The sequence below is a fragment of the Saccostrea echinata genome, unplaced genomic scaffold (assembly GCF_033153115.1).
Source record: "Saccostrea echinata isolate AGI-Se365-2 ecotype Australia unplaced genomic scaffold, CSIRO_AGI_Sech_v1 ptg000002l, whole genome shotgun sequence".
NCBI classification, from domain to species: domain Eukaryota; kingdom Metazoa; phylum Mollusca; class Bivalvia; order Ostreida; family Ostreidae; genus Saccostrea; species Saccostrea echinata.
In genome coordinates this window covers 6435114-6457159 of record NW_026889751.1, presented here as the reverse complement: position 1 = coordinate 6457159, position 22046 = coordinate 6435114, and the positions used below count along the sequence as shown (strand labels likewise).

The 22046-nt window shown below is 31.7% G+C and overlaps 1 protein-coding gene across 1 annotated transcript in view; it reads left to right on the top strand.

Annotated features, from left to right (window-relative positions):
• The window catches only part of LOC133203893 (uncharacterized), a 34529-nt gene that overhangs the window by 4154 nt on the left and 8329 nt on the right, over positions 1-22046 (top strand). The window contains exons 5-24 of the mRNA XM_061339694.1: positions 322-462; positions 1019-1127; positions 1878-1915; positions 4989-5123; positions 5215-5305; positions 6229-6263; positions 6577-6717; positions 6928-7015; positions 8684-8754; positions 8983-9129; positions 9533-9632; positions 11037-11110; positions 11228-11362; positions 11859-11958; positions 12489-12562; positions 12670-12804; positions 19004-19103; positions 20843-20901; positions 21081-21218; positions 21565-21655. Of these exons, the coding sequence (XP_061195678.1) occupies positions 322-462; positions 1019-1127; positions 1878-1915; positions 4989-5123; positions 5215-5305; positions 6229-6263; positions 6577-6717; positions 6928-7015; positions 8684-8754; positions 8983-9129; positions 9533-9632; positions 11037-11110; positions 11228-11362; positions 11859-11958; positions 12489-12562; positions 12670-12804; positions 19004-19103; positions 20843-20901; positions 21081-21218; positions 21565-21655 (2002 nt within the window). The remainder of the gene's footprint in view (positions 1-321; positions 463-1018; positions 1128-1877; positions 1916-4988; positions 5124-5214; positions 5306-6228; positions 6264-6576; positions 6718-6927; positions 7016-8683; positions 8755-8982; positions 9130-9532; positions 9633-11036; positions 11111-11227; positions 11363-11858; positions 11959-12488; positions 12563-12669; positions 12805-19003; positions 19104-20842; positions 20902-21080; positions 21219-21564; positions 21656-22046) is intronic.

Below are 22046 nucleotides of genomic sequence, written 5' to 3'. Positions count from 1 at the left end.
TTTTAGATAAAGAAAATAATTTATTTTCAATTTTATAAAACGCTTTGCCCGCTTTGATGTTTGAAAACTAAAAAATGCAAAGTTGCTTATTTTAGATTTCAAACAACAATGTATACATTCGCATACAGACAATCTTATACATTTTCCTATTAAAATGTAACGTTAAACTAGTTACTGATTACTAGTTGCTGTTTTCGAGTCAAAGCAATATTGATTTGTATTTTCGACAAATAATGTATTTGAACATGCTGATACAAAGAAAGTAACAAAGTACTATTTTAGAGTGATAAACATTGAACCAGTTTCATTTTGAAAACCTAGGCAAACCAAATAGAATGTGAAATTTGCAAACTGTTGGTCACAGAATTCGACAATCTCCTGCAAGGAAACAAATCTCAGGAAATCGTCATAAAAACTGTTCACAACCTCTGCAACGCTCTGCCAGATGCTTTCAAGAAATTTGTGAGTACATTTCAGATTGTTTTTTTTTGGGGGGGGGGGGGGGTACAGCACTCTCTTTTAATAATATTTCCATGTTTTGTATGTGTACAAGTATGGAGAAAAATTGTCCATTGTATTTTTAGTGTATTGTATAAATATAATGTATCCATGGTATTTTAATTTTGTTTCGTATCCATTTTTTATAATCACACATAGAATGATTGATAAGAAATAATCAATAAATATGCAACACAAAGACAAATCGATATACATTGTATTTGGAACGGTTTTAACATTACTTGAAATAAGACATCGATACTTGATATTCGTATTTCAATATCCATAGACTCGTTGAAGAATGAAACGATATCATTTAAAACGTTACAATATTTTATTTCCGTTTAACACTCAATGTTTTAATGACTGCTTGAATTTTACTTATGTCGAGTAGAATATGTTGAAATCTCTTGTGTTCTATTTCACATTCATTTTTATAGACCCTTCAAAGAAGCGTGTTTCATAATTGTACATAAAGGTAGTTTCAATAAGCTAAAAAAAAAATATATTATTTTTTTAGTGCGATGCCTATGCTCCACAGATTATAGAATTAATAGTCTCTGGTGTCGATCCAAAGAAAGTCTGTGATGACATTAAATTGTGCTCCCAAGGAGGTGAGCTTGGAGGTAGTATACTTAATTTTACAAATAACGCGTGTTATTAAATAACAAAGATAATTCATAAGTAAATGCTAAATCTCAATGGAGGGAGACAATGACATTTATGATTATTATTACATTATTCCAGTCAAAGGGGAAAATGATTAATTCAACAGCCGAAAGTGAAAATGGAATAACTCATTACATTATAAAAACTGTTTATAACACTCAATTTTTGTTGTTTTCAATGTCAAAAGTGTTAAACAATATTAATTTGTTTTATGACTAATTTGATTAAAAGACTTTCTCTCACTTTTTTCATTGGACAATAAGTTACCAATAAGCATTTGCTATGGCCACCTGTGTGATTAAATTTTTAAGAATTCCAAAACATTTTTGTTGAATCAGGACAGTGCTGGCCACCTTGCAAATTGTGTTTTTAATTAAAGAAAATTTACTTAAAATCAATTTTTTTTAAATGCTTCAATATTAAATTCCCACTTCTTGCTTAAATTAATGAGGACACCAAAAGCTTATTTTCCACAAAAGAGAAGGTATGCTCTTTTTTGTTTGAAGTACATTTCTATCTATCTATTTTCTGTATATAAGGTTCGAAGATCAAACATTATATCAAAAATGTATATTTTGATTTCTTTTGTTCAGGTGCATGATAAAGTTTAGGAGATTCCTTGTTAGTTAAAGTAATTTTAAACTTAAGTAACTTATGGACTTTATACTTTAAACCTTTAACTATTACAATTTTAGACTCGGTATCAACAGAAAAGAACAACAAATTAAAGACACATCGACCAACAGAGGTAAATCTCGCTATAAACTTTCCTTTTCTTTTTTATCTTTTCCTTCATAAATTGCATATTAAAATTTTATTTTTGAAAATTGAGCATATTTTACACCGATATTCTCTAATTACACTCCATTCCCATTGTATTTTTGTGTACAGTTATATATAGCGAAAAAATATAATGACAATGAATGGAAATTAAAGTATCCCGATGCAAAATGAGCTCAAATTTCAAAAAAAATATATAATATGCAATTCAATGAAGAGACCAAGATGTGTTTGTGAAACACTGATGCCCCCATGTGTCAGCTTATGGCGAAGGTTAAAGTTTTTTAATTGCAATTCAAACGCCAAAGTCAAGAGATCAACAATGTTTTTACCCAAAGAAAGGACTTGTGTCAATGGATGTACCTGATAAATATGAAAGCCCAAGCGCCAACCATTCAACAGTTATGGTCAAGTTTAATGTTTTTCTAAAAGTGGGTTGAACTCTTACTCAAGGTAAAAGGGTCAAAATTAATGGTATGCAGTGGAAGACCTTGTTATAAGAAATGCACATGCAAAATATAAAAGCCCTAGCACCAACTGTTCAAAAGTTATGGCCAAGGTTAAAGTTGACTAAATTTTTGCAAAAGTGTGTTTCAAACTCCAAGGTCAAGAGGTCAAATATGATGGTACCCAAAGAAAGGTCTTGGCACAAGGAATACACATGTGAAATATGAAAGCCATAGTTCCAACCAATCAAAAGTTATGGGCAATGTTACAGATTTTGCGGACAAACACACAGACAGCAAGACAGACGGACGGACAGGGCAAACCTATATAACCCCGAATTTTCGATGACGGGGGCATAAAAATAAGAGACAAAAGAATATGCAAGCAAAGGTGTTATCCTTGAATTTAAACTCGATTTTTATTTATTTTTATACACTGAAAATTCGAATTTATTTTAAGGATCTTGCTTTTGAAATAAAATTTTGATCCAAGAAAAGAAAGATTGTATAGAAATATGTAATGATGGAGGGACTCCTAGTGATAACATAGAATATAATCTTATCTGTTTATCTAGGAGGAAAAAAGATTAAAGCTTTACATGACCTATCAGTATTCTGTCATTTCTGAAAGAAATTTTAATACTTTAAACATCTTTTAAATATTTTGCTGTTTTGCATAATTTCACGAGATTAATTACAAAGATAGACAAAAAAAACTATTTTTGCATAAATTCTTGCTGTTTTCGTAGAATTATTTATTGAAGATTAAGTAGTTGAAGATAACGAACAGTGATCGATCTAAAAAAAAAAACAAAAAAAAAAAAAAACCTATAAATAACACAGATCTGTGAACAGGGCAAAAACAGGGACTGATTAATGAGTTAAATCTTATTTTCATCTGAACCTTATAGATCACGATACAAAAGTTCATACTTCAATATAAGAACATGCAATTTTTACAATCTTTATTTTATGAAGAATTTTTTGTTTGTTCAGACTAAATACGAAGGTTTCACAATTTATATTTATACTCTGGCATGATTATGGTATTATGTTCTCAACAGAGGTAAAAACTCAAACAATGGAAAAATATTAAGCACTTATTATGCACCCGTAATCGAAGATTCGGGGACATATAGTTTTTGTCCTGTGCGTCTGTCAGTCTGTCTGTTTGTCCGCAAAAACTTTACACCTTGCCAGAACTTTTTTTTATTGGTTGGTTGGAGCTATGGCTTTCATATTTCACATGTGTAATCCTTGTGACAAGACCTTTCTTTGCGTACCATCAAATTTAACCTTTTGACCTTGACCTTGGAGTTTGACCCATTTTTGCTAAATTTTATCAGACTTAAACCTTGGCTATGACTTTTGAATAGTTGGTGCTATGGCTTTCAAACTTCACATGACAAGACCTTCGGATACCAACAACTTTGACCCTTTGACCTTGACCTTGGAGTTTCACCTACTTTAAAAAATGTTAAGCTTGGCCATAACTTTTTGAAGACTTGGAGCTAGGGCTTTTATACTTCACATGTGTCATGTGTATTCCTTGTGACAAGACCTTCTTATGGAAACAAAGAACTTGACCCTTGAGTTTGACCTACTTGAAAACTTTAACCTTGGTCATAACTTTTGAACAGTGGGTGCTAGGGCTTTCATTGATCACATGTGTAATCCTTGTGACAAGAACTTCCTTTGGATACCAACAATTTTCACCCTTTGAACTTGACTTTGGAGTTTGACTTACTTTTGACAACTTTAACCTTGGTCATAACTGATGAACAATTGGTGCTAGGGCTTTAGGGCTTTCATACTTCACTTGTGTGTTCCTTGTGAAAAGACCTTCTTATGGATACCAACAATTTTTGTCCTTGACCTTGGAGTTTGACCTACTTTTGAAAAACTTTAATCTTGGCCATAACTTTTGAACAGTTGGTGCTAGGGCTTTCATTCTTCACATGTGTATTCCTTGTGACAAGACCTTCCTTTGGACAAAAACAATTTTGACTCTTTGACCTTGATCTTGGAGTTTGACCTACTTTTGAAAAACTTTAACCTTTGTTGTACCCTTTGAACAATTGGTGCTAGGACTTTCATACTTCACATGTGTATTCCTTGTAACTAGACCTTCTTATGGATAACAACAATTTTTGACCATTGCCTTTGACCTTGGAGTTCAACCTACTTTAAGAAAAACTTTAACCTTGGTCATAACATTTGAGCATTTGGTTTTAGGGCTTTCATATTTCAAGTAAATGTGTATCACTTGTGACAAGACTTTCCCTTGGGCACCATTTGACCTTGATCTTGACGTTTTACTTTTTTTGAAAAACTTTAACCTTCGCCATAACTTTTCAACGGTTGGTGTTAGGGCTTTCATATTTCACAGGTATATTTCTCAAGACAAGACCTTTCATAGGGTACCAACATTTTTGATCTTTTGACCTGGAGGTTGACTTGCAATTGAGAAACATTTACCTTCACCAGTTGTCATACAGTGGCATCAGTGTTTCACAAACACATCTTGTATTTCATTTGAATTATTCTTAAGTATAGTCAATAATCTATAATTATGCGTTCTCTATGTTCATGTAGGACCCAATATGTGAAGTTTGTAAGCTGATTGTGACTGAAGTGGATTGGTATCTTAAGCGAAACGCATCGTCCGAGTCAATTAATACAACAGTCAGCAAAGTCTGCAATAAACTTCCCTCTGCATTCAAGATACTGGTATTTTTTTACAGTATTAAATGTTCTAAATTATATATCAAAATAGGAAAAGCATCTTCTGAAAGATTTCATCACCTATATTATCTTGCAGTGCAATTCTATGGCCCCTGGTATCGTTAAGCACCTGGAAGCAGGATTTGATCCTGCCTCTACATGTGTGTATCTGAAGCTTTGCACTCAAGGTAGGTATACTTCTTAGTTGGTAAAAATTGAGTAATCAGTTTGTATGTTATCATATATGCTGAAATAAAATGAATTTTTAATTTAAATTCCATTGAATACAATAATATTTTCTTTCCATTGTTGTACGAAACCTCTTTTGAAATGACATCTGACGGTACTTTCAATTTAGAACCACCTTCATCATTATAATTTCAATCACATATCTAGTATACTAAAATATGCATTTGTTCATATACATATGATAATTTACTAAGACACGTCTTTTATGCACGAAAGAGGCGTCCGTGTGGTGTCCGTTTATATTAAAAATATCAGAAGAGCAATTTGTCAAAATATGTAATTGTTGTATCAAAGTATGCAGAATATAACATTGCTGTCATCACTTCAATTTAAAACGGGTTAAGAACTATGTTCCAAAATGTCAAATTTGTTCAGAGGTTATTTGTCAGGTGCGATCTTATATTTAACAACAAAGACACACTACAGACACAGACCAATGTTTTAGTAATATATGTATACAATTTTCTATATCAAACTCAAAGGTGGGAGCCTATGTGCGGATATAATAGGTAGTTATTATGTGAATCCTAAATTCTATATTGATGGAGGACCGTGAGATGTGTTATTCAATCAGATTTTTTTTCACGTCATGAAAAAAAAACTTTTGATAATTGCAAATATTGCATTTTTGTGACTTTGACCTTTGAATAATTATGACAAACACATTTTCCCTGATATGTTTTAAAATCTGAGAGGGAAGGCTATGGTATTTTTCATGCATACTGCTTGTCTCAAGACTTTTGAAAAGAAATACTCTGGTTAAATGACAGTCTAATTCAAGCACGCGTGAGAAACACAAATCAAACTTTTTTCTGGTGGCTTTTCTAATGAACTTCTTTAAATTTCATTCTATTTGTTTTAGATTCAGAACTAGTTGAATTTAATCGCAAAGACGAGGTTGGTATGAATTAATATATTTTGTTATAATCCCGGTTAATAAAGTCTTTATTTCACAATTACATTTGAACCACGCCTAAATTATTTTTAAATTTTGTTCTGCCAATAAAAATTTGAAAGTATTATATGCTTGGTTTTACTCTGATGAATTCGGTGTTCGAGTTTAAAAATCAGAATCTCTTAATACGACTCCATCCTATGCATAAAGTAATCTAAATATTGACGCAATACAAAAAGAAAACCAACAAATATGAGCTTAATTCAATGATTTAGAGGAGATAAAAGTTTCAAGAATTTAAATAATGTTTCGCAGGCCAATCCGTTGGAGTGTGAAATTTGCAAACTATTGATAAACGAATTGGACAATTATTTAATTACAAACGACACAAAAGAAAAAGTTGAAGAAGCTGTGACGAAGTTTTGTGACAGTCTGCCTCCAGAAATCAAAGCTTTTGTAAGTAAAGTTTTCATCCCTAAAAACGTCAAAATGCTTTAGCTTTTTTCTTCAATTTCACGAATAGCAATTACATGAAAAAATTATTATAGCATATATTATTGATTAAAGATCACTTTTTAGATAAAAGATCTAGAGTAGATTTATTTACTTTTTGATTTTTTTTTCTTTTTTTTTTTTTTTTTCTTTTTTTTTTTTTTTTTGCAATAGTGTGATGAATTCAAAGATAAACTTGTCCAGGCGATTATTGATGGACTCACTGGGGATGAAATTTGCAAGTTTATTAAACTTTGTAATGGTAAGTCACTGGATGCATCATTAATATAATATTGAATTTTTCTTTTTAGCTCACCTGAGCTTAAAGCTCAAGTTCGGATCAAATGTTATCCTTTTTTTTTCTTTTTAGCTCAAGTTTTGATCAAATTTTATCCGTCCGCCTGTCTGTCCGTTTGTAAACTTTTCACATTTTCTACTTCTTTTTAAGAACAACAGGGCTAATTTCAACTATTATTGCCAAAAAAATCCTCGAGTGAAGGGGAGTCAAATGCCATGATGAGGGGCAAAGACCTCTTTCAAGGGGAAATAATTAAGAAGTAGTAAGAGACAGAGAGAGAGAGAGAGAGAGAAAGACACCATTTAAAAATCTCAAGTACCATTGGACCAGTAAATTGAGACTTAAGTGAAAACTTCATTACATAGTGTAGATTCGAGTTTGTTTAAATTATGTCCCCCAGGGGTAGGATGGGGTCAAAAAAGGCGATCAAAGTTTTACTTTAGGAATATATAAGAAAAATCATGAAAAATCTTCTTCTCAAGAACAGCAAAGTTATGATAACTCCTATTTATAAGGAATAATCCTCAGGTAGTGAAGATTCAGCTTGTCCAAATTATGGCATCTGTGTGTAGGGTAGCTCCACAATAGGAGAGCAAAGTTTGACGTAAGAATATATATATAGGATTGACTGATTGTTGTTTTACGTCCCTTGCGAGAATTGTTCAGTCATATGAGACGTCACCATATACAGATGATGGGCTTCGAGTTTAGACCCCTACTCGGCATCAGGACCATTGAGCAGCGAGGGTTCTTTATCGTTCCAACGCCTACCCTGACATGGAAACTCGGTTTATTAGTTCTCACCCAAAACATCCATGACATTCACTTCTAGTGCTGGGCACTTGACGAAGGAACAGTAAATAGCTATGTTAACGTATTAAGTTTGACGGGGCGCCGGAAACGAGAATTGAACCCAATACCTTCCGATCACGAAGCAAGTGCTCTATCATAAGGTAACCGCGACCGGTAATATATGTAGAAAAATTCTTCAAAAATCTTCCTCTCAAGAAAAACAAATCCATGATTATTCATTTTTATATATGGAAGCATCCTCACGTAATGTAGATTCAAAATGGTTCAAATCCCGTCGCCCCTGGAGGTAGTATGGGCCCACAATAAGCGATAAAAGATATACATAGGAATATATAGGGGGAAAATGAAATTTTTCCTCTCATGAACAGCAAAGTCATTATTAGTCAGATTGATATGCAAGCATCCTCAGGTGGTTAATATTCATAGATCAGAGCCCTCGGGAGTAGATTAAAGCTACAATAGGATATCAGAGTTTACAATGGAGCATATAGGAAGAAATCTTTTCAAGAGTGGTAAGACGATTCTAAATCATATTTTAAAATGATTTAGAATAAGCAAAACATCGCTAAGTTGAGTGATAGTTGAGTGATACAAGTGTTTTTTACAATGATCCCTGGGATAGGGCTGAGCCGAAATCAGTGTTTCAAATATGTACAGAAAAAAAATTCTTCTCCAAAGCAGCGGGACAATGTTGATTATATTGATATGGAAGCATCTCAATGCTGTGTGGAATCAACTTTGGACCTATTGTTTAAATAATCACATATCAAAATCGCTTTGATAAATTGTAAATAAATGTCTGGTAAATTATAATTTTAGTTTCAAAACCTGAGGATCAATTTACACAAGTCCCAGTTCCACAAGTGGATGGAGCAATTGATGAAGTTGGGGTATGGTATAAATTCTACGTTGATTTATACATATTTATATCAGATCATTGACTTTCTTTGTAAAGCTGAAAATCTTTTATCATCCAGCCCTGTTTATGAATTTGTAATTGGAATAAATACATATGGTGTGAGTGTTGAAATGAGAAAAATAGAATTGATTCCTTCGATAAATATATAATATCCAAACTTAATGGAATCAGATTTTGGTCTGTTTCTTTTAACGAATAGCCACGAGATGGAGGAAAATTTTGTGACATTTGTGAAATACTCATGGGAATTATAGAAACACAGGCCACCATGAACAGAAGCGCTAAAGCAATAAACGACACAATATACACCATTTGTCAGTTGTTTTCACGTGACGTCATGTTAGTAGTGAGTAGCATTATGTGCTTTTTTAGGATCTTAAGTGTGAACTCTGCACGATTCTCATTAACCTGTTAGACGACATGCTTGCAAAGAATGCCACCATTGGCAATATTAATAACACGGTATACTACATTTGCGATCAACTTCCGGCTGACGTAAAGTCATCAGTAAGTTCTGAAGAAGGATTTTTTTTTTCATATCTAAAAAAAACTTATACTCTCAACCATATATCAATCAGAGAAGATGAGATAACTATTTTTCTGAAATATATTCACTAATTCCTCTTTTTATATTTTTATTTCTGAATAATAATTTAAGTAAACTGTTGTGTTTCTTTGAAGAATTTTTTTTTATTTAGGACCTGAAGAAATATATGAAACGTGTAATTTTCTTCTCCTTTCTTTAACAGTGTGACCTCATTGCACCAACAATAGTTAAAAAGATTGAAGGGGGATTTGACCCAGCAACAGCTTGCAAAGATATAAAACTCTGTACACAAAGCTTTACAGGTATTATATACATAAAACATTTCAAAAACAATAGAAAGAGAGAGAATGGTGGTATTTCACATTCCTGAATTATTTCATTTCAACTGGTTTTCAAGATTCAAATTAAGCATGTAAAATTGCAAAATGTAAAAGGCCTAGTATATTTGTTTGGCATGCCAAACGTTGCAATATTCAATCTTTTCCATTTGTATACCTTTCCGTTTGTGTTGTATAATTTTTATTTGCATTCTATAATTTTACATTTGTATTGTATAATTTTTCATTTCTATTGTATAATTTGCCGTTTGCATTGTCAATTTTTTATTTGGATTGTATAATTTTCCATTTGTATTCTATAATTTTCCATTTGTATTGTATTTATTTGTATTCTGTATTTTCCATTTGTATTGTATAATTTTTTATTTGTATTCTATATTTTCCATTTGCAGTATATACTTTCTGATTTTCTGATTTGTATGCGATAATATTTCGCTTGCATTGTATTCGAGGGATTTTTAGTTATTTTCTTTACGAAGGATTTCATTGGTCAAGTTTTAGTCTTTTTTTTTTGTAGTACATGTCTAGAGATTAGTGTTCAAAAAACAAGCGAGATGTTTTGGGTGCCGAACACAAACTGGACTCCTCTTTTTGCCATCCTATAACATGCACGCAATTACACATTGCTAAAACTTGACCAATGAAATCCTTCTTAACGAAACAGATAAATAATTCCTCGGATACAATACAAATAAAAAATTATCGAATACAAGTAAAAAAAAATTTGCAATACAAATAGATAATTATACATTTCAAATGTAAAGTATAGAATGCAAATAAAAAATTATACATTTCAAATGATTTTTTTCTACAATACAAATGGAAAATATAGAATACAAATAAAAAATTATACAATTCAAATAGAAAAATTATAGGATAGAAATTGAAAATTATAGAATACAAATAAAAATTATACAATACAAATGGAAAATTTTACAATGCAAATGAAAAAGATCAAATATTGCAATGTTTAACATGCTATAGATTTGTGGTAAGGCTAGTTGTTTTTGTTTTTTGTTTTTTAATTATTATTCCATTTCCTTTGTTTTTAGGACTTTTTAATCTTTATTTGTTTTGAAGAAGAGACGGGGTGTCCCGAAAATTTGATATTTTATATTGTTCGTGTCCTTGGTCTTTATTAGTGCTTTGTTTAAATTTCCAACAGTGACCTTGTATCAATTTTTTAGATCCAAGTCGATAATTTACATGCAGGGAGTGGACGTTATAAGTTTTCAGAACTTGTGCTCAATCCCTTTTGTAATTAAAAATTACAATAAAATATGTTCAACCATAGGATACACAGTTTTGTTGGTTTTCTAGTGTGTTTTATATATTTGCAATTTAAGTGAAATGTTATCAACTTTTAAGGAGTTGTTGATGAAATTTTGGAGAACACTGTCGTCAAAATCAAAGAACAAAACGCCGAAAAGAAAAGGGTTGAGGTAAAAAAGAAAAATGAGATTAAATGAGAGTAAAAAGAGATTATTTTTGAAACCGTGTGGTTCATGCAAATAATGTACTTACTTATATTTCTTTTCTTTTTTTCTTCTTTGTTGCAGGATGCAAAATGTGAACTCTGCGAATTCCTTGTTAATATAATAGATCAGGAACTGGGACAAAATGCTTCTTTGGACAAAATAAACAACACTGTGTACTCTCTTTGTAATTTACTTCCAACTGGAATTAAAGCAACCGTATGTGCATCATTTTATGGAATGTTTTTGAAATTGCCCTCCAATTATTATTAACATGTACAAGCTGGAAATCACTGTAAACAAGAATTCTTGACATTATTTTGAAATTATTATTGGTTATATAATACTCATTTATTTGGAGTATCCAATGAAAAAAGGTGATTTTGGAAAATATAATAATTTTCTTGAATCATGTTTTAGTTTTCGAAAAAAGGTGCATATCATTGTAATGGACAAGCTCAATCAAATTGTCAACAATTTCAAGTCTTCTTCAAGGTTTAAAAATTACCTTTCAAAGACATATATTCTGTTTTGTATTATCAAAAACTCTTCAAAAGTCTATGAAAGTAAACGTGGAATATTCTAAATATCCACATCCTAACCCGATATAAAATATTTAGACTCATTTGTTTTCAAAATTCTGGAATTATTGTTAAAATCAACATATCTGAAAGAACATAATTGTTTTATGTTGTTTTTCTGTCCACTCCTGTAGTGTGAACTGATAGCACCAACAATAGTAAAAGAACTCGCACAAGGACTTGATCCACTGAAGACTTGTGAAACACTGAAGCTTTGTACAAATGGAACAATTTGTACGTATAGGTCTCTACACAGCACGTTAGAGAATTCCTACCATACCTCTATTTTTATTATTATTATTAAAATTTTATTTTTTTTATTGGTCATTCAAAACATATGCAATCTTCTGAAATGATATCTTTCTATGCTTCCTTCTTTTATCACTTGTACTTATAATTTTTCTTGGTCAAGGAATGCTTAAAGCATATAATAGGAATTTTATACAATTGTCACAGATGAGCAAGTGTTGTATAAATACTGTAGATCACTGTATTTACGCAACACCTTTTTTTGCGAGAAAGATATTTGTGGTTATTACTAAATAATTATTTACAATAGAAATGAACGCGAGAATGACTTTTTCGCGAGCAGACAGAAGGCGTCACAACGCTAAAATAAATTTCTCGCAAATTAAAAGCAATTTACGATATTAGTATACGTGTAGCTGCTTGTGAACGTTTCATGTATAAGGTTTTTCGGGTTGGCGACATGTTTTGCCTTCACATGTTTTGAAATAAAATTGGATGCCCATTGATAATTTCAGATTCAGGACTCATGGAAGGATTCAGGGAACATGCATATAAAATAATGAGAGGACCCTCAGCTACATCGCCTCAGGTATTTTTGCTTCAAGGTCATTAAAAAAAACAATATGAAAGAATTTCTTTATGAATAATACTGTTAATTATATAGCAAATTCACTTGTTTATCTTTCGTTATTCTAGGATGCAAAGTGTGAACTTTGTGAATTTCTTGTGAAAATAGTTGACCAAGAACTTGGACAAAATGCGTCTCTTGATAAAATAAACAATACTATTTATGGCTTATGCAATCTCCTACCAGCTGCAGTCAAAGCTACGGTAAGTTTTGAAGAAAAAAATGCAATGTTACATAATGACAAAATAATTTCAAATGGTTTCTTACACACTGTTTGAGTGTTTGTTCGTTTTGCCAAGTAATCAGTCAAAATTGATGTTTAAAAACTTTTAAACACACCAGGTAGAAATCTTAAAACTCCTGCAATGATTTGTCGTATTTTTAAACTTCAGTACATTCAACCAGACTTTACAGATAGATAAAAACGTGGCATATGGGGTGGGGGTGGGGGCAGGTTTGAAATTGGGTGACTCGGTATTTGAAATTAGCACTGATACAAGACTTAGTATAATTTCTTAAACTACAGACAAATTATCATTTCTAAGGTTAAGAATGATAAAAGAATTACTAATATATTAAAGTGTCAGTTGATGAAAAATTCAAATTGTGTACAATTTCGTATTCAATACGTTGTTGATTTGTTTGTTGTTTAACGTCCTTCTCGAGAATTTTTCACTCATATGGAGACGCAACCACTAGCCAATGGAGGGCTGCAAATTTAGACCTATACTCGGCACTTAGGCCCATTGAGCAGTCAGGAATCTTTTCGTCCCAGCATGACATCGGTTTATATGTTTTCATCCGAAGAACCGGTCTCCACATCCCGCAGTGGGATTCGAACCCGTGACGTAAAGATCAACTCCTTACACCGCTGCTCTAGAGCACATTACATTACGCACATTTCATTTAATTGAATTAACATTGTCCATATTATTTTGTTCGATATTTTTACCTACAATTCGCAGTACTATCACTTCATATGTTGTCATCTTTGATTATTTTTCCTTTTATTCTTTTTTTTTTAATTTTAATTGCATGTAAAATATTTTAAAAACATCACAACATTTGATATATTTACAAGTGCACATTACTTAGTTACTATGCACACTAGCGAGGCAGTGAAGTCTTTCATCATTCTATAAATAGAGGTTGGTGTGTCGCACGTAGCCTGTGTGTACAGATTACGTTCACTCTCACAAAGGTATTAGCTTTCCCTAGAAGCTTGTGGTTGAATTTAAAAAAATGACCAAATGCATATTCATCAACCCACACTAAAATTACAGGCAATGAAAATAGATTTCTATGTCTCAGCATATTTCTTTAGATAGTGTCTAAATACCTGCCAAATATCTCATTGATATCTCAATTCACAAAAAAGTTATGCCCAAAAATGATGCTAATAATGTCAGGAGTGCAACACCTTTTTGTGACATTTTGAAATTTCAATATTTTTTGGAGATCTGTGAAATAAATAATAATGCTTTATGTTGAAAATAAAGACTTTCCTGATAATATTCAAAGTATTGAGCTTTAAATGTGGACTGTAGTAACTTTTGTTTTATCAAGTTGTGGTCATGGCTGATGTTTAAAAAAATGTTATACCATGTCAGGAGTGCAACAGAAAAAACATCAATTGTAAAATTCTGAAAGAAAATTAAGACAAAAAAGAATTTTGGAAGTGTAAAACAATAACTGATATACATTTTAAAACTTAAAAATGTTATATAAATCACAAGCAGCATTAATGAGAGTCAAGTATATGTGCATACCCAATAATGTTAGGAGTGCAACATTTGATGTTTTGCCCACAAGCATGAAAAAAGTATTATCATTATATGATTTTCTGATTTTTATTTTGGAAAAAAAGACACAAAGAACATTTTTACCAAACAGATTTATCAATTACAGGATCTGCCTGTGCTTCAGATCTATATTTCTATGGTCAGGAGTGCAACACATTTTTTTAAAGATTCAAGTTGTGTTACGAAAACACTTCTATTCATGCTTAGAAGTATTCCTTAATTAATAATGATCTTTTTGTATAATTAATACTAAATTATTGACAGTTTTATTATTAAAATCCTTCCTTTTTCAATTTTATCAATTCAGATTTGTTTTTATATTTTTTATGATTTTTTTTAGTGAATGTTAAAAATAAACACACAAAAAAAAAGTTGTGAAAAAATTCAAGTAATTCCTCCTCAACTTAACTGAAACAACAGAACAAGTTCTAATGTAATTTTCACTTTACAATTCTACTTTAAAGGCCCCAATGCTTTTGGTCATGAGTGCAACAAATATGTTAGAATTATAAATCATCCAATAAAAATAAAAGTAAAGAAAAAATGATGAGTAGAATTTTTCTGGTGGGTTACTGTGTTTGTCCTCTAAAGGAAAATATGCTATAAAATATATTTTATCTTCTAAATATACATTTAAGCTAGTTTTTTTGGCATAAATAGGGAATAATTTCAGATAAAATGCGAATTTTAAATACTTTCATCTGTTTTAATTATGAAGTATTGGACTATAAATATTGCACAATTTCATTACCACTTGATGTTGCCAACACTTTATGAATTTTTGTAATCTATGGTTTTAATTTTAAATTTTTACTGCAGTCAGGACTGCAACAAAACTGCTTTATACATGTAATTACCAATGCTTTTTAACTATCTTTACTAAAAATAAGTTGAAAAAAGATGTTTGATAATATTTTATGATCAAAACACTATGTCTATCAACAAATTACAGAAATTTTACAGTCAATTCAGGGAATAGTTTTCATCATTTTACATATATTTTTAAATACAATTTATATATCACTTTGCAAATAATCATGTTTTAAGGTCTTCAAAATATGAAAAACAAAGTAAGAATGGGTTATTGTGTGTTATAATTTTTAAAACAATGTTAAATAAAATACATATCAGATGTCAGGAGTGCAACACAATAATGTAACATAGGGTCACTTCAAAATCTAGTATTTTTTGTACAAGAAGTCGTATATAAAAAAAAAAATTTGGCTTAGATTTAAAGAATTTACTTAAACGGACAAAAAAGTGAATTTGGGGGAATTTTATTTCTTCATATTTTTTTCATATTAAAACTTTTCAAACCAGAATTGAAAAAATAATGTAAAACAACAATCAAAAATCCAATTTTTGTCACATATACAAGAGAAGATACTAAATCAAGGTCTAGATTTAATCATTTATACCCCTTTTACCATTTTGAAGCATAAAAAACCATAATTTCTTGTGATTATGTATTTTAGAAAGTCTTTTAAGGTGTAATAATATTTTCTTTTTTCAAAAGAAATTTTACTAATAAAAATTCTAAAAAAATTTAATCCAATTGTCTATTCTATTGTAACTTCAGGATTTTACACTAGAATGCATGTGCAATATGATGATATAAGTGAAAAATATGTTATAAGTAGTTGAATTTTTCCAAAAAATTCAGTTTGGTGCTCATTTTTTTTTAATTCACCCTTGTCTGATGTGAGAAAAACTAAATTTCTGATGTTTGAAAATTTAGAAAAGTTTAACCCAGCGCCCAGTGTCATCAACATGTATTTTCTGAGAACGGGAACTGGTTTAATTTGAAAAACGTAATGTTTATATTGACAATTGTTGGGTTACCATCCGATGATTAATCCGCGCAGATCGCCTCTCTTCTAAGCCGGGCCATAGCTTACGATATTAAGCCAGGCAAAAAATCACTTTTTACAGGATACAAAAATTTAATGTTATCTGTGTTTAATCTTACTTTCTCCCATTAATGCTACCATTGAGTAAAGGGTTCAAGTTTGATGGAATGGTAAATTTATAGAATATTAACAGAAGTTATATAAATTTTAACTAGCTTCAAGTAATAGATATAGGTCATTTAAGAAATATTTGTTGTGCAGCGATATTAATTGAATATACATGTATGTTCACTCTCTTTCTATAAAGGAAAAAGCAAATGACGTAAACATTTTTTTATGTTCTAAGATGTTGTGAATGTTGTGGTTTTGGTTGAATTTGGAAATAAAATGAAATAATGCATAGCATTTCATTACATATTTTGAATTCATTATATCTAATAGATGTTAACTACCAGTAATTTGTCAGTTTATGCAAATATGTTTGGCTGTTAACTTAATAGCTTGTAACTATTTTTACCTTTTCCCCGATACCGTGATCGTTGTTGGCATTGTTGAAATGCATTGGTTGAGGAGGAAGAATTTATCTATTGGTCAAAATCACAGGCACTCCTCGTTACATATTTTTCTTATTAAAAAATAATTCAGTATCTTATAATTCAAAAGGTACACATCGCCGTCATCTTGAATTTTGCTCGTGAAATTAATCCCCTGCAACCGTATTCATTCTGTGATCAGTCTTTCAAGGTCTCAACTTACAAACAGTGCAACAAAAAGAGTGCATCATGGGGTTATTTTTATGCCCCCGTATCGAAGATTCGGGGGCATAAAGTTTTTGCCCTGTCCTTCCGTCTGTCTGTCTGTCTGTCTGCAAAAACTTTAACATTGCCCATAACTTTTGATTGGTTGGCTTTCATATTTCACATGTGTATTCCATGTGACAAGACCTTTCTTTGGGCTCCACCATATTTGACCTTTTGACCTTGGAGTTTGACCCAGTTTTGCAAAATTTTACCCAACTTTAACCTTGAACATAACTTCTGAAAAATTGGTGCTAGGGCTTTCATACTTAACTTGTGTAATCCTTGTGACAAAACCTTCCTTTGGATACCTACAACTTTGACCTTTTGACCCTTACCTAGGAGTTGGACCCACTTTTGAAAAACTTTAACCTTGGCCATAACTTTTGAACGGTTGGAGCTAGCGCTTTCATATTGCACATGTGTAATCCTTGTGACAAGACCTTTCTTTGGGTACCATCATATTTGACCGTTTGACATTGACCTTGGAGTTTGATCCACTTTTGCTAAATTTTATCAGACTTTTACCTTGGCCATAACTTTTGATTAGTTGGTGCTATGGCTTTCAAACTTCACATGTGTATACCTGATGACAAGTCCTTCCTTCGGATAGAAAAACTTTGACCTTGACCTTGGAGTTTGACCTACTTTTGGAAAACTTTAACTTTGGCCATCATTTTTTAACGGTTGGTGCTAGGGCTTTCATACATCACATATGTAATCCTTGTGAGAAGACCTTTCTTTGGATACCAACAACTTTGACCCTTTGACCTTGACCTTGGACTTTTACCTACTTTTGGAAAACTTTAACTTTAGCCATAACTTTTGAACAATTGGTGCTAGGGCTTTCATATTTCACATGTGTTATTCTTGTGACAAGACTTGCCTTTGGATACCACAACTTTGACCCTTTGACCTTGAAGTTTGGCCTACTTTTGGAAAACTTAAACCTTGGTCATAACTTTTGAACGATTGGTGCTTCGGCTTTCATATTTCACTGTGTATTTCTTGGGAGAAGGCCTTTCCTTGGGCACCATTAATTTTGACCTTTCCTTGATGTTTGACATACTTTCGAAAAAACTTTAACTTTTTTCCAAATCTATTCAATGGTTGCTGCTAGGGCTTTCATATTTCACAGGTTTATTCCTCGAGATAAGACCTTACTTTGAATACCAACATATTTGATTTGCATTTGAGAAAGTTTAACCTTTGCTATAAGTTGCCATCAGTGTTTCACAAACACATCTTGTTTTTAATAAGAGAAGTATGTATCTATGCTGTGATTGCTGAAAGCGCAGTATATTCTAGGAATGTATGTCAAGGCTGGGATCACCCGATTCTAGGCATTAACTGCAACAAATTATACAGTAATAAACTATGCTCATGCATGTAATGATATTTTGTTGCAACTTAGATTTTCAAATACATGTATATCACTGAATCGCACTTTACATAAAGATTAAATTTCATACGAAGTCTAACTAAATACTCAAGAGTTCTTCAAATACTGTAGTAATTGTAGTTATAATGGTGACAGAAGGGCCATATGCCCTCTAGCACCCTTTTAATCCTCTACTGTTGGAAATACTGACATTCAACTAATTATAAATCATTTTCATTTTCACGAAAAACACAGAAATGCTTGTGATTAACAAAGAGAGGCAGGCAACTTCAAGTAAAATAAAAATTCTTTATACAATTCAAATATCTATCTGACAATCCAGTAGGAAATTAATATGATTTCTAGAGTAACATATTATTTGCTGAGAAGTGCAAAGGATAAGAACGTTAAATTTTCTTTACAATATTCTGACTTTCAGCGATATTAAATCAACTAACTATCACTGTCTAATTATATAAAGTATATTTTCATAAAGATTACATGAGTAAGTTTATTTGACATTTTTACGAAGATGTCTTGTGTAACTCACAAGTGACTATTGTCTTCTGCAGTGCGACCTTTTAGCACCATCCATTGTCTCAGAGCTGGCGAAAGGTCTGGATCCACTGAAGACGTGCGAATCTCTGAAGCTGTGTACAAACGGAACTTTGGGTATGTCATTTTACCTGAGTTCAAATGATATTTTCACTGAAGACTAAGTGATAGGGCTTTCATATTTGACAAGTGCATTACCTGTGACAAAAAGTCTCCAAATCTGCTATGATTCTTGACTCCGTGACCTTGACCTTCACGAATGAACTAATTTTCAGAACTTTGTCATTGCCGCTAACTTCTGAAAAAGAGAAGAGAGGGCATTCATGTACATTGCCTGTAACGATAAAACAAGGTTAAGATAACGAACAGTGATCGATCTCCAAAAATCCACAAACAATACAAATATGTGAAGAGGGCATAAAACACGGACCCCTGGAAATTCCGGAGGTGGGATCAGGTGCTAATATACTATGATTTATTTACCTAATGGCCTTGACCTTGAAGTTTAACCTAATTTTAAAAAAAAATTACTTTGCTGATAACTTTTGAATGAGAGAAAAATAAGGCATTTTTATTTGACATGTACAAGTTTCAAGATCTTTACGATTGTGCTATGGTAATATACCATTTAATGCTCACAATTATTGAGTTATCACTAAATGAAAAGTTCGTATTTGAGAAAAAAAATACATTCATGAATTTTAATTGCAGTCTTATTAAATGTAATCTAAATGTGATTTTATCAAATACTTTATGTATAATATTCATATTAATTTTTAACGTGAGTTGTTCTTATCAGCTAAGTAACCAATAAAGTAATCATTTACTCAACTAACCAAAAGGCTACCCATGATGGTAAATTCGTAGTTTTTCACCAAATTGTGCAAATAACCCTTGATATATTAATGGGCTGGACCGATGTTGGTAAACAAAATTTTTTCGAATACTTATTATCAAAACAATCCGAATTGATTACACAAGACACCCTCACGAAGGAAGAACTTTCTGATCGACCACACTCTTTTATGACATGAAACCTATTTTTAATTTGTTTTCATACCTACATTTACAAGCGTTAACGATGTTCTGCTCATGCTAACGCATTTCAGGGCCTTCTATGTAGGTGCACACTATGGTAATTCACTGATTTCCCCCTTTGTCCATGCATGAAATCTGAGGATTTAAATTTTGCATTTTGTTTCAGAAAATTTTTTTTTTAGATATGATATTAGCATAGTATGTTATTTTCTTAAGCAAAATCAACTCATAATGGGGAAAAAAACAAATCACTTTTACCAAAATGAAAAAGCCTGATTTACTACCACAGTGTATCAAATATTATCAACAATATACATGAATTATTCCCCTAGATTTCCTCCTCATCTGTCTATTTGTCTGTCTATCTGTCTGTCCATTTGTCTGTCTACCAGTCTGTCCTACTTAGTGTTCCGCACTTTTTTCTAAACGCTTGTTGATATTAAATTGTGCTGTTTTTTTGATATGCGAGTGTACTCGATGAATAAAAGAGAAGTTTGCTTTTCGATCCATTTCGATGGTTTTTGATGGAATTATGGCCTTTTTAATTTTTAAGGGAACCAGATTACACTTGCCCTTTGGGGACTAGTATTGCTTAAGGAATATTCTCATAATGCTTGCTTATGACTCTCACAATACATGTTACATTTGACTCCTATTCTGCTAAACATAGCAAACAAAAAATAAGTAGAAACATTTTTTAATCGTCTGAGAATTTAAACAATCAAAATACAAGTCACACAATCAACAAAGAACCAAAATGCGTTGTTCTCTCCCCGACACTGATAGAAACTTTTCAAAAGTCATTTTGTTTGCTGCAGGTCTCGGTGAAATTGAAACACCTGAAAAGGAAATAATCTCTCACGTAGAACAAATAAAGGTGAGGATTCTTCAGACTGCTTATCTCAGTAATAATCATAATTGCTGAATGCCTAACTGTTAAGTAAACTTTCTACAAGTTTTAACAGTAATACGTCATGATGTTTGATCTGTGTATAATGGTACACTCTTTGCAGTGAATAGAGTATGACTTTGTATTGACGACTTTATATCTCGCAGGATAGTGCTGCATGTGATGTTTGTCAGTTTGTGGTTCAGATATTGGACGAATACATACAGAGTAATACTTCAGGGGAAAGCATCAACACCACCGTCTACAAGATCTGTGCACTCTTACCAGAACCTATTAAGGATTTGGTATGATCCGATATTATTGCAAAAATAATAATATTATGTTTAATTATCTTCTAATGCGTTGCAGTGACATAATTATTTATATGCATGAGTATAAAGATCAGGACCTTTTCTTTTCTTTAAAGCAATAAATGTTCAATAAAATCTTTCAAAATACAAGAAATTTATCCGTGTCACAGAAAGACCAAGTAAGATAGTAAGATATTCTATAAAATGTTATAATGTCAATAGAACTTCCTGTTGAATCAAAGATTACAATTAATATGATTATCCTGTAACAAACTATATGCAAATATAATAGATTTGAATTCAAATAATTCATTTGAATTATATATTAATTTATATTAAGTGCAATCAAGCAGCACCGAATATAGTGAAAACTGTTGAAGATGGAGTTGATCCGAAAAAAGCATGCACAGAAATAAAACTTTGCAATAATGGTGAGTCAATTTTGAGATATATATTTACAACATCAGATTTGCGTAGACAGTTTCCTCCACGAGATCTGATTTGATATTTCAGTTGACAATTTTAAATGTAAAGTATCGTTATTATACCCCCCGCAAACGAAGTTTAGGGGGGTATATTGGAATCAGCATGTCCGTCTGTCTGTCCGTCTGTCTGTAGACGAGATTTTGTCCGGACCATTTCTTGGAAACTGTTGCAAGGATTTGTCTGAAAATTTGTACACTTATTATTCACCATGTGAAGGTGTGGACCTGGTATTTTCATCATGATTGGATTATTTTTTTTGCATTTTACAGGTGTTTTTTTTTTTTCATTTTTATTTTGTGGTTTTGTCCAGATCTGTTCCCAGAGACTATTGCATAG